The following is a 12,095-nucleotide window of genomic DNA, read 5'->3' as shown; positions in this document are numbered from 1 at the left end:
GCCATTCATTGAGATCATGGCTGATCTTCTACCTCAACTCCACTTTCCTGCCCGATCTCCATATCCTTTGCTGCCCTTAACATCCAAAAATCTATCGATTTCTGCCTTGAAGGACTGATCCTCCACAGCCCTCTGGGGTAGAGAATTCCAACGATTCACCACCCTCTGAGTGAAGAAGTTTCTTTTCACCCAAGGGTCTGATGGCACCAATTGGTCTCGGGACCTGATGGCACCATTTGCTCCCTCATTGATCTAACGCCATGCTACCAATTAGTCTCTGACTGACCCCAGGGTCTGATGGCACCAATTGGTCTCTGACTGACCCCTGGACCTAATGGCACCATTTGCTCCTTCACTGAACTAGTGCTGTGCTACCAATTTGTCTCTGACTGACCCCAGGGTCTGATGCCAATTGCTCTCTGACTGACCCTGAGAATCAGACGGCACCAATTGAACTCTGACCGACCTGGTTGAAGTGATCACAATTAGTCTCTGACTGACCCAATAGCTTTTCCAAAGAGTGACGGTGTTTCTATTTTTATTTTTTAATTTGCATCCTTTCTTTGCGTTCAGTGAATCTCCGCCTGCCGGACTTGAACCTGGGGGCCGAGAAGCTATCGCAGAACCCCAAATTCGCAAAGTTGCTGCTGCACCTCGCTGACCGTGTGGATTTGACCGGCTTAAGCCTCTCGGTCAAGGGGCAGCAAGAAAAGGTAACACTTCGCGCGCGGCCTTGTCCTGCACGGTGGTAGTGATCCTCGCGCGCGCACACAGCACAGGAAAACCCCAGGCTCCATCAGCGGCCTGTGCGGTGTGTCAGCTAAACTCGGTGCCCCTTGGGTTAGGGGTGGGGCGCGGGAAGGAGAGGGGACGGTGAGAGGGGTGAGCTTAACCAGCGTTCCTAAGAACATAAGGAACAGGAGCAGGTGTCGGCCATTCGGCCCCTCGAGCCTGCTCCGCCATTCAATACGATCATGGCTGATCCGATCATGGACTCAGCTCCACTTCCCCGCCCGCTCCCCATAACCCTTCAGTCCCTTATCGCTCAAAAATCTGTCTGTGTCTTAAATGTATTCAATGACCCAGTGTCTGTGATCTCCTCCAGCCCCACAACCCCCCCGAGGTGTCTGCGCTCCTCGAATTCTGCCCTCCTGACCATCCCTGATTATAATCGCTCCACCATCGCTGGCCGTGCCTTCCGTTGCCTGGGCCCCCAAGCTCTGGAACTCCCTCCCTAAACCTCTCCGCCTCTCTACCTCTCTCTCTCCTCCTTCAAGACGCTCCTTAAAACCCACCTCTTTGACCCAGCTTTTGGTCGCCTGTCCCTAATTTCTGCTCGGTGTCTAATTTTGTATCTCGTATCATCCTCATCATTATCGGCAGTCCCTCGGAATCGAGGAAGACTTGCTGCCGCTCCTGAAGTGAGTCCTTAGGTGGCTGAACAGTCCAATACGGGAGCCACAGTCCCTGTCACAGTTCCATCCCACGAACCTCAAGGAGAAAGTGAGGGACTCCTTCTCCCCGCCCGCTCTCAAAAAACTGTTTTTTGATGAGGCAACAGAGAGGGTCGATGAGGGCAATGCGGTAGATGTAGTATACATAGATTTCCACAAGGCGTTCGACAAAGTGACACACAACAGGCTTGCCAGCAGAGTTGAAGACCATGGAATAAAAGGGATATTGGTGGCATGGATACGGGATTGGCTTGAGTGACAGGAAAGAGAGAGTAGGGGTGAACGGTTGTTTATCGGACTGGAGGAAGGTGTACAGTGGTGTTCCCCAGGGGTCAGTACTGGGACCACTGCCTTTTCCTGAGATATATTAATGTCTTGGCCTTGGGTGTACAGGGCACAATTGCAAAATGTGCGGATGACACAAAACTTGGAACTGTAGCGAACAGTGAGGAGGGCAGTAAGACTTCAGGAAGAGGCATCATCACTGGCAGTCCCTCGGAATCGAGGAAGACTTGCCTCCACTCTAACAGTGAGTTCTCAGGTGACTGAGCAGTCCAATACAAGAACCACAGTCCCTGTCACAGGTGGGACAGACAGTGGTTGAGGGAAGGGGAGGGTGGGACTGGTTTGCCGCACGCTCCTTCCGCTGCCTGCGCTTGCTTTCTGCGCGCTCTCGGCGACGAGACTCGAGGTGCTCAGCGCCCCTCCCGGATGCACTTCCTCCACTGAGGGCGGGACTGGTCTTTGGGCCCAGGGACTCCCAGGTGTCGGTGGGGGATGTTGCACTTTATCAGGGAGGCTTTGAGGGTGGTCCCTTGTAACGTTTCCTCTGCCCGCCTTTGGCCCGTTTGACGTGTATCTCCTAACGCTCCTGTGAAGCACCTTGGGATGTTTCACTGTGTTGAAGGCGCTGTATAAATAGAAGTTGTTGTTGTTGTTGTTGTTGTCGTAACAGGGTAGGGTGACTGACGCCCTTGTGTTGCTCTCTCAGGCCGGGGGCCAGCTGAGGAATCAGAAACGAGACTGGCTCCGTTCCGAGGCCCTGGAGCGGGTGCTCCAAGAGATGGTGACGGAGCATCATGTCACCCGGTGGGAGAGCCCAGCGAGTCGGGAGGATCGGCAGGTGAGGAGTGGAGAGACTGATGGGGAGAGGGGGGGGGGTTGGAGGAGGAGGAGGAGGAGGAGGAGGAGGAGAAGGTGGGGGGAGGGGGGATAGTGGGGGTGGGGGAGGAGGGGAGGATGGGGATTGAGGGGGGGGAGGAGGGATGGGGGGGGGATGGGGATTGGGGGGGGGAGGGATGTGGGGGTGGAGGAGAGGGGGGGTGAGGCGGGGTGGGGGGAAGGAGAGGGGGTGAGGGAATGGAGTGCTGAGGAGAGGAGGGGAGGGGTGGGGGGGGGGAGAAGGTGAGGGAGGGGCGAGCTGAGGAGGGGAGGGGTGGGGGGGGGGAAGGTGAGGGAGGGGCGGGCTGAGGAGGGGGTGAGGGAGGGGGGTGTGGGGGGGAAGGAGGGGGGGTTGGTGAGAGGGAGGTGGGGTGGGGAGGAGAGGGGGAGGTGAGGTGGGGAGGAAAGAGGAGAGGGGGTGGAGAGGAGAGGGGGTGGAGAGGAGAGGGGTGTGGGGGGGGATGAGGAGAGAAGGGAGGGGGGACGTGATGGGGATGGATGAGGAGGGAGGGAGGGGGATGGGGAGGAGAAGGAGATGGATGGGGGGAGGGAGGAGAGGGATGGAGTGGTGGTGGGGGGGAGATAGATAGATAGATAGATAGAGGGAGGGGGTGGGGAAGAGAGAGAGGTAGGTGCAGCGAGAGAGAGGGATGGGGAAGGGAGGGCGAGGAGGGGAAATACTGAGTACAGTTTTGGTCTCCTTATTTACGGAGGGAGAACTGGGTGCAGACTGAGCAGGCTGCATTGTGGGCCTGTGGCCGAGGCTGGGAGGACTCGCTGGGATGACTGGATCAGCTGCCCGCGGTACAAGGGAGAGGATCCACTGCTGGCTTACGGAGACGAGGCTGCCCCTGTACGGACCAGCACACTGGTTTAACACACTTTAGTTCGTTCAGAAAGTTTGGGAAGAGCTTTAACACAATCCAAAATTGGCTTGGAGGCAGGAAGCAAAGGGTAATGGTCGATGGGTGTGTTTGTGACTGGAAGGTTGCATCCAGTGGGGTTCCGCGAGGCTCAGTGCTGGGTCCCTTGCTTTTTGTGGTATATATCAATGATCTAGACTTCAGTGTTTGGGGTACAATTAAGAAATTTGCAGATGATACTAACATCGGGCGTGGGGTTGATAATGAAGAAAGCTATGGACTGCAGGAAGATATCGATCGGGTGGGCAGAGCAGTGGCAAATGGAGTTTAATCCGGAGAAGTGTGAGGGAATGCATTTGGGGAGGGGCTAACAAGGCGAGGGAACACACATTAAATGGTCGGACACTGAGAAGTGTGGAGGAACACAGGGACCTGGGAGTGCAGGTCCACAGATCCCTGAAGGTAGCAGGCCAGGTGGATAAGGTGGTTAAGAAGGCATACGGAATACTTGCCTTTATTGGCCGAGACATGGAATACAAGAGCAGGGAGGTTATGCTTGAACTGTATAAAACACTGGTTAGGCCACAGCTGGAGTACTGCGTGCACAGTTCTGGTCACCACATTACAGGAAGGATGTGATTGCACTGGAGAGGGTACAGAGGAGATTTACCAGGATGTTGCACTGGAGAGGGTACAGAGGAGATTTACCAGGATGTTGCACTGGAGAGGGTACAGAGGAGATTTACCAGGATGTTGCCAGGACTGGAGAATTTTAGCGAGGAGGAAAGATTGGATAGGCTGGGGTTGTTTTCCTTGGAACAGAGGAGGCTGAGGGGAGAGCTGATTGAGGTGTATAAAATAACGAGGGGCCTGGATAGAGTGGATAGGACGGACCTGTTTCCCTGGGCAGAGGGGTCAACAACCAGGGGGCAGAGATTGAAAGTAATTGGGGGGGAAGTTTAGAGGGGAAATGTCTTCACCCAGAGGGCGGTGGGGATCTGGGGGGGAACTCACGGCCTGAAAGGGGGGTAGAGGCAGAAACCCTCACCACATTTGGATGTGCACCTGAAGTGCCGTAACCTACAGGGCTACGGACCCAGAGCGGGAAAGTGGGATTAGGCCGGGTAGCTCTTGGTCGGCCGGCGCGGACACGATGGGCCGAAATGGCCTCCTTCCGTGTTGTAAATGTCTGATTCTATTCCACATTCCTCTCTCTCCCCTCTCTGTCCCCGTATTTAAGGAAGGATATACTTGCTTTGGAGGCAGTTCAGAGAAGGTTCACTCGGTTGATTCCGGGGGATGAGGGGGTTGACTGATGAGGAAAGGTTGAGCAGGTTGGGCCTCTACTCATTGGCGTTTAGAAGAATGAGAGCTGATCTTATCGAAACATACAATATTCTGAGAGGGCTAGACAAGGTGGATGCAGAGAGGATGTTTCCCCTCGTGGGGGAATCTAGAACTAGGGGACATGGTTTCAGAATAAGGGGCCGCCTATTTCTCATGTTTTTAGTACGTTCATGGACTTGGGAGAGGAAAGGGAGATTGGAGATGCAGCTGTTGTTTGCAGGGGAGGGGGTCGAGAGTTGTTTTTTGAGGAGATTTGAAGGAGGTGGGGGGGGGGGGGTTAGGTGAACAGTACCTGAGGAGAGAGAACCCTTAACAATGTCGGCTAACATGGGAGCCAGAAACAGAAGTTGGGTGATCAGCAGCTTGGTGGGAATGGGGTCGAGGGAGCAGGAAGTGTCTCAAGAACAGGATGAGCTCGCGGAGGTCATGAGGAGAGATCAGAGAGAAGCTGGATATATTAATGATTGAGACGAAGGAAGTGAATCTAATATCTCCCAAGTTTGCAGATGACACTAAGCTGGGTGGCAGTGTGAGCTGTGAGGGGGATGCTAAGAGGCTGCAGGGTGACTTGGACAGGTTAGGTGAGTGGGCAAATGCATGGCAGATGCAGTATAATGTGGATACATGTGAGGTTATCCACTTTGGGGGCAAAAACAGGAAGGCAGAATATTATCTGAATGGCGACAGATTAGGAAAAGGGGAGGTGCAACGAGACCTGGGTGTCATGGTACATCAGTCATTGAAAGTTGCATGCAGGTACAGCAGGCGGTGCAGAAGGCAAATGGTATGTTGGCCTTCATAGCGAGGGGATTTGAGTATAGGAGCAGGGAGGTCTTACTGCAGTTGTACAGGGCCTTGGTGAGGCCTCACCTGGAATATTATGTTTAGTTTTGGTCTCCTAATCTGAGGAAGGACGTTCTTGCTATTGAGGGAGTGCAGCGAAGGTTCACCAGACTGATTCCCGGGATGGCAGGACTGACATATGAAGAAAAATTGGATTGACTAGTCTTATATTCACTGGAGTTTAGAAGGATGAGAGGGGATCTCATAGAAACATATAAAATTCTGACGGGACTGGACAGGTTAGATGCAGGAAGAATGTTCCCGATGTTGGGGAAGTCCAGAACCAGGGGACACAGTCTAAGGATAAGGGGTAAGCCATTTAGGACCGAGATGAGGAGAAACCTCTTCACCCAGAGAATTGTGAACCTGTGGAATTCTCTACCGCAGAGAGTTGTTGAGGCCAGTTCGTTAGATATATTCAAGAGGGAGTTAGATGTGGCCCTAAAGGGATCAAGGGGTATGGAGAGAAAGCAGGAAAGGGGTACTGAGGTGAATGATCAGCCATGATCTTATTGAATGGTGGTGCAGGCTCGAAGGGCCGAATGGCCTACTCCTGCACCTATTTTCTATGTTTCTATGATGATGATTCACTTTACCTTGTTGGCCCTCTCTGTAGTTTGGCCGGAAGAGAAAGACCGAGAGAGCGGTGCGTAAAGACACAAGGATATAAATATCCCAGCACACACTCTCAATGCTTGTCCTGGGCCAGGAATGCCGAGAATGTTCCGGATTTAGACAATGCCAGAGGATAAGATATCCACTTTGCGTTTTTGCCCTTTGAAGCCTGTAACTAGGCCAAGCTTGACGTGTGTGTCACAGCTGACACCAGTGGCCAGGGCCGTGTTTATTTAAGGAGGGGCCTCCTGTCTTTTGTCCTGGCCCGATCGACAGCTGGGCCTGGTGGGTGTCGGGGTGGGGGGGTTGGTTGGGTTGCGGGGGGGGCGTTAAGCAGATAAAACAGGCACGGTGCTGGTGGGCAGGGATTGGTACTCCCTCGTGCACCTGCTCTGGGCCTTCACGAAGGCTTTTGCCTGTGGGTGGGCCGATGGCGGGGAAGGAACATAAGAGAAGGGAGCAGGAGTCGGCCATTCGGCCCCTCGAGCCTGCTCCGCCATTTAATACGATCATGGCTGATCCGATCATGGACTCAGCTCCACTTCCCCGCCCGCTCCCCATAACCCTTCACTCCCTTATCGCTCAAAAATCTGTCTATCTCCACCTTAAATATATTCAATGACCCAGTCTCCACAGCTCTCTGAGGCAGAGAATTCCACAGATTTACAACCCTCTGAGAGAAGAAATTCCTCCTCATCTCAGTTTTAAATGGGTGGCCCCTTATTCTAAGACCATGCCCCCTAGTTCTAGTCTCCCCCATCAGTGGAAACATCCTCTATGCATCCACCTTGTCGAGCCCCCTCATAATCTTATACATTTCGCTAAGATCACCTCTCATTCTTCTGAACTCCAATGAGTAGAGGCCCAACCTCCTCAACCTTTCCTCATAAGTCAACCCCCTCATCTCCTGAATCAACCGAGTGAACCTTCTCTGAACTGCCTCCAAAGCAAGTATATCCTTTCGTAAATACGGAGACCAAAACTGCACGCAGTACTCCAGGTGTGGCCTCACCAATACCCTGTCTAACTGTAGCAAGACTTCCCTGCTTTTATACTCCATCCCCTTTGCAATAAAGGCCAAGGGTCCATTGGCCTTCCTGATCACTTGCTGTACCTGCATACTAACCTTTTGTGTTTCATGTAAGTGTGACGTTATCTGCTTTGGGAAGAAGAATAAAAAAACAAATTATAATTTAAATGGAGAAAGATTGCAAAGTGCCGCAGTACAGCGGGACCTGGGGGTCCTTGTGCTTTAAACACAAAAGGAAGTGTGCAGGTACAGCAAGTGATCAGGAAGGCCAATGGAATTCATTGAGTGAGAAGTTTGTGGGTTCAAGACCCACTCCAGGGACTTGAGCACATAAATCTTGGCTGACACTCCAGGGCAATACTGAGGGAGCGCCGCACTGTTGGAGGGGCAGTACTGAGGGAGCGCCGCACTGTTGGAGGGGCAGTACTGAGGGAGCGCCGCACTGTTGGAGGGGCAGTACTGAGGGAGTGCCGCACTGTTGGAGGGGCAGTACTGAGGGAGCGCCGCACTGTTGGAGGGGCAGTACTGAGGCAGCGCCGCACTGTTGGAGGGGCAGTACTGAGGGAGCACCGCACTGTTGGAGGGGCAGTACTGAGGGAGCGCCGCACTGTTGGAGGGGCAGTACTGAGGGAGTGCCGCACTGTCGGAGGGGCAGTACTGAGGGAGTGCCGCACTGTTGGAGGGGCAGTACTGAGGGAGCGCCGCACTGTTGGAGGGGCAGTACTGAGGGAGCGCCGCACTGTTGGAGGGGCAGTACTGAGGGAGCACCGCACTGTTGGAGGGGCAGTACTGAGGGAGTGCCGCTCTGTCGGAGGGGCAGTACTGAGGGAGCCTCCCGCCTTCCACACTCCCTAACCTGCCCTGGGAGTGTTTGATGGGACAGTGTAGAGGGAATACACATTAGTTCAGTTTTGGTCTCCTAATTTGAGGAAGGACGTTGTTGCTATTGAGGGAGTGCAGCGAAGGTTCACCAGACTGATTCCCGGGATGGCAGGACTGACATATGAAGAAAGACTGGATCGACTCGGCTTATATTCACTGGAATTTAGAAGAATGAGAGGGGATCTCATAGAAACATATAAAATTCTGACGGGACTGGACAGGTTAGATGCAGGAAGAATGTTCCCGATGTTGGGCAAGTCCAGAACCAGGGCTCACAGTCTAAGGATAAGGGGTAAGTCATTTAGGACCGAGATGAGGAGAAACTCCTTCACTCAGAGAGTTGTGAACCTGTGGAATTCCCTGCCGCAGAGAGTTGTTGAGGCCAGTTCGTTGGATATATTCAAGAGGGAGTTAGATGTGGCCCTTACGGCTAAAAGGATCAAGGGGTATGGAGAGAAAGCAGGAAAGGGGTACTGAGGGAATGATCAGCCATGATCTTATTGAATGGTGGTGCAGGCTCGAAGGGCCGAATGGCCTACTCCTGCACCTATTTTCTATGTTTCTATGAAAGCTGTGAGGTCAGGGGTAGGGCAGGGGGGCTTCTGTAGAGGACATTTGGCCCGGTGGGCTAGAGGAAGGAAGGGGAGAGGGTGGAGGCTGGGGACAGTGGTTTAAGGAGACTGTTAGCAGTGAACAATAGAAGCCAGGGTGTATCTTTATGTCCCAAGACACTTCACAGGAACATAAATCAGACACAAATTCGACCCTGAGCCACATAAGGAGATATTAGGGACAGGTGACCAAAAGCGGGGTCAAAGAGGTCGGTTTTAAGGAGCGTCTTGAAGGAGGAAAGAGAGGCGGAGAGGTTTAGGGAGGGAGTTCCAGAGCTTGGGGCCCAGGCAACAGAAGGCACGGCCACCGATGGTGGAGCGATTTATAATCAGGGATGGTCAGGGGGGCAGAATTAGAGGAGCGCAGACATCTCGGGGAGTTGTGGGGCTGGAGGAGGTTGCAGAGATAGGGAGGGGGGGGGGGGGGGCGAGGGCCATGGAGGGATTTGTACACGAGGATGAGAATTTTGAAATCGAGGTGTTTCTTAACCGTGAGCCAATGTCGGTCAGCCGAGCACAGGGGGTGATGGGTGAGCGGGACTGGGTGTGAGGGGGGAGTTGTGGGGAGGGATAAGGAGGGAGGGAGGAGGAGCGGGGGAGGGAGGAGGTACGAGGGGGACAGAGTAGAAGGTACGGGAGCAGGAAGGAGGTATCGGAGACTTTGACATGTTCCTGTCCTGTCTCTCTCCCGCACCAGTTCTTTCAGACCCTGGAGCAGAGCCAGGTGGTAGCGGTCAGTTGCAGATGGCTGGACACCCGGGAGGAGAAGGAGGAGAAGGAGGAGGAGGAGGCCCAATCCTGCCCACCACTGCTCGGCCTGGAGAGGAATCACCTGCTGGACCTACTGCCTGACGCTCGGGTCAGTAAAGTAGCGCTCTCTCTCTCTCTCTCTCTCTCTCTCTCTCTCTCTCTCTCTCTATGTCTGCACCACCATTCAATATGACCATAGCTGATCATTCACCTCAGTACCCCTTTCCTGCTTTCTCTCCATACCCCTTGATCCCGTAAGGGCCACATCTAACTCCCTCTTGAATATATCCAATGAACTGGCCTCAACAACTTTCTGCGGTAGAGAATTCCACAGGTTCACAATTCTCTGAGTGAAGAAGTTTCTCCTCATCTCGGTCCTAAATGGTTTACCCCTTATCCTTAGACTGTGACCCCTGGTTCTGGACTTCCCCAACATCGGGAACATTCTTCCTGCATCTAACCTGTCCAGTCCCGTCAGAAATTTATATGTTTCTATGAATCCCCTCTCATTCTTCTAAACTCCAGTGAATATAAGCCCAGTCGATCCAGTCTTTCTTCACATGTCAGTCCTGCCATCCCGGGAATCAGTCTGGTGAACCTTCGCTGCACTCCCTCAATAGCAAGAATGTCCTTCTTCAGATTAGGAGACCAAAACTGAACACAATATTCCAGGTGAGGCCTCACCAAGGCCCTGTACAACTGCAGTAAGACCTCCCTGCTCCTATACTCAAATCCCCTCGCTATGAAGGCCAACATGCCATTTGCCTTCTTCACCGCCTGCTGTACCTGCATGCCAGCTTTCAATGACTGATGTACCATGACACCCAGGTCTCGTTGCACCTCCCATTTTCCTAAACTGTCACCATTCAGATAATATTCTGCCTTTCTGTTTTTGCCACCAAAGTGGATAACCTCACATTTATCCACATTATACTGCCATGCATTTGCCCACTCACCTAACCTGTCCAAGTCACCCTGCAGCCTCTTAGCATCCTCCTCACAGCTCACACCGCCACCCAGCTTAGTGTCATCTGCAAACTTGGAGATATTACATTCAATTCCTTCGTCTAAATCATTGATGTATATTGTAAATAGCTGGGGTCCCGGCACTGAGCCCTGCGGCACCCCACTAGTCACTGCCTGCCATTCTGAAAAGGACCCGTTTATCCCGACTCTCTGCTTCCTGTCTGCCAACCAGTTCTCTATCCACGTCAGTACATTACCCCCAATACCATGTGCTTTAATTTTGCACACCAATCTCTTGTGTGGGACCTTGTCAAAAGCCTTTTGAAAGTCCAAATACACCACATCCACTGGTTCTCCCTTGTCCACTCTACTAGTTACATCCTCAAAAAAATTCCAGAAGATTTGTCAAGCATGATTTCCCTTTTATAAATCCATGCTGACTTGGACCGATCCTGTCACTGCTTTCCAAATGGGCTGCAATTTCATCTTTAATAATTTATTCCAACATTTTCCCCACTACTGATGTCAGGCTAACCGGTCTATAATTACCCGTTTTCTCTCTCACTCCTTTTTTTAAAAAGTGGTGTTACATTAGCTACCCTCCAGTCCATAGGAACTGATCCAGAGTCAATAGACTGTTGGAAAATGATCACCAATGCATCCACTATTTCAGGTCCACTTCCTTAAGTACTCTGGGATGCAAACTATCAGGCCCCGGGGATTTATCGGCCGACAATCCCATCAATTTCCCGCCTAATAAGGATTTCCTTCAGTTCCTCCTCCTCACTAGACCCTCGGTCCCCTAGTACATCCGGAAGGTTATTTGTCTTCCTTCGTGAAGACAGAACCAAAGTAATTGTTCAATTGGTCTGCCATTTCTTTGTTCCCCATTATAAATTCACCTGATTCTGACTGCAAGGGACCTACGTTTGTCTTCACTAATCTTTTTCTCTTCACATATCTATAGAAGCTTTTGCAGTCAGTTTTTATGTTCCCAGCAAGCTTCCTCTCATACTCTATTTTCCCCTCCTAATTAAACCCTTTGTCCTCCTCTGCTGAATTCTAAATTTCTCCCAGTCCTCAGGTTTTCTGCTTTTTCTGGCCAATTTATATGCCTCTTCCTTGGATTTAACACTATCCTTAATTTCCCTTGTTAGCCACGATTGAGCCACCTTCCCCGTTTTATTTTTACTCCAGACAGGGATGTACAATTGTCAAAGTTCATCCATGTGATCTTTAAATGTTTGCCATTGTCTATCCACCGTCAACCCTTAAAATATAATTTGCCGGTCTATTCTAGCCAATTCACGTCTCATACCATCGAAGTTACCTTTCCTTAAGTTCAGGACCCTAGTTTCTTTATTAACTTTGTCACGCTCCATCTTAATGAAGAATTCTACCATATTATGGTCACTCTTCCCCAAGGGGCCTCGCACAACAAGATTGTTAATTAGTCCTCTCTCATTACGCATCACCCAGTCTCGGATGGTCAGCTCTCTAGTTGGTTCCTCGACATATTGGTCTAGAAAACCATCCCTAATACACTCCAGGAAATCCTCCTCCACCGCATTGC

At 51.9% G+C, this 12,095-nt stretch overlaps 1 protein-coding gene across 1 annotated transcript in view; it reads left to right on the top strand.

The window, feature by feature from the left end:
- LOC139257692 (HAUS augmin-like complex subunit 4) overlaps positions 1-9,665 on the top strand; it is a gene marked incomplete at its 3' end in the record, with an annotated part of 10,840 nt that extends 1,175 nt beyond the window's left edge. The window contains exons 2-4 of the mRNA XM_070874583.1: positions 574-713; positions 2,446-2,577; positions 9,504-9,665. Of these exons, the coding sequence (XP_070730684.1) occupies positions 574-713; positions 2,446-2,577; positions 9,504-9,665 (434 nt within the window). The remainder of the gene's footprint in view (positions 1-573; positions 714-2,445; positions 2,578-9,503) is intronic.
- Between the last annotated feature and the right edge of the window lie 2,430 nt (positions 9,666-12,095).

Source organism: Pristiophorus japonicus, unplaced genomic scaffold (genome assembly GCF_044704955.1).
Source record: "Pristiophorus japonicus isolate sPriJap1 unplaced genomic scaffold, sPriJap1.hap1 HAP1_SCAFFOLD_897, whole genome shotgun sequence".
Lineage (NCBI taxonomy): Eukaryota > Metazoa > Chordata > Chondrichthyes > Pristiophoridae > Pristiophorus > Pristiophorus japonicus.
Note: the sequence above shows the minus strand (reverse complement) of the source record. Positions and strands in the feature narration are given on the sequence as shown.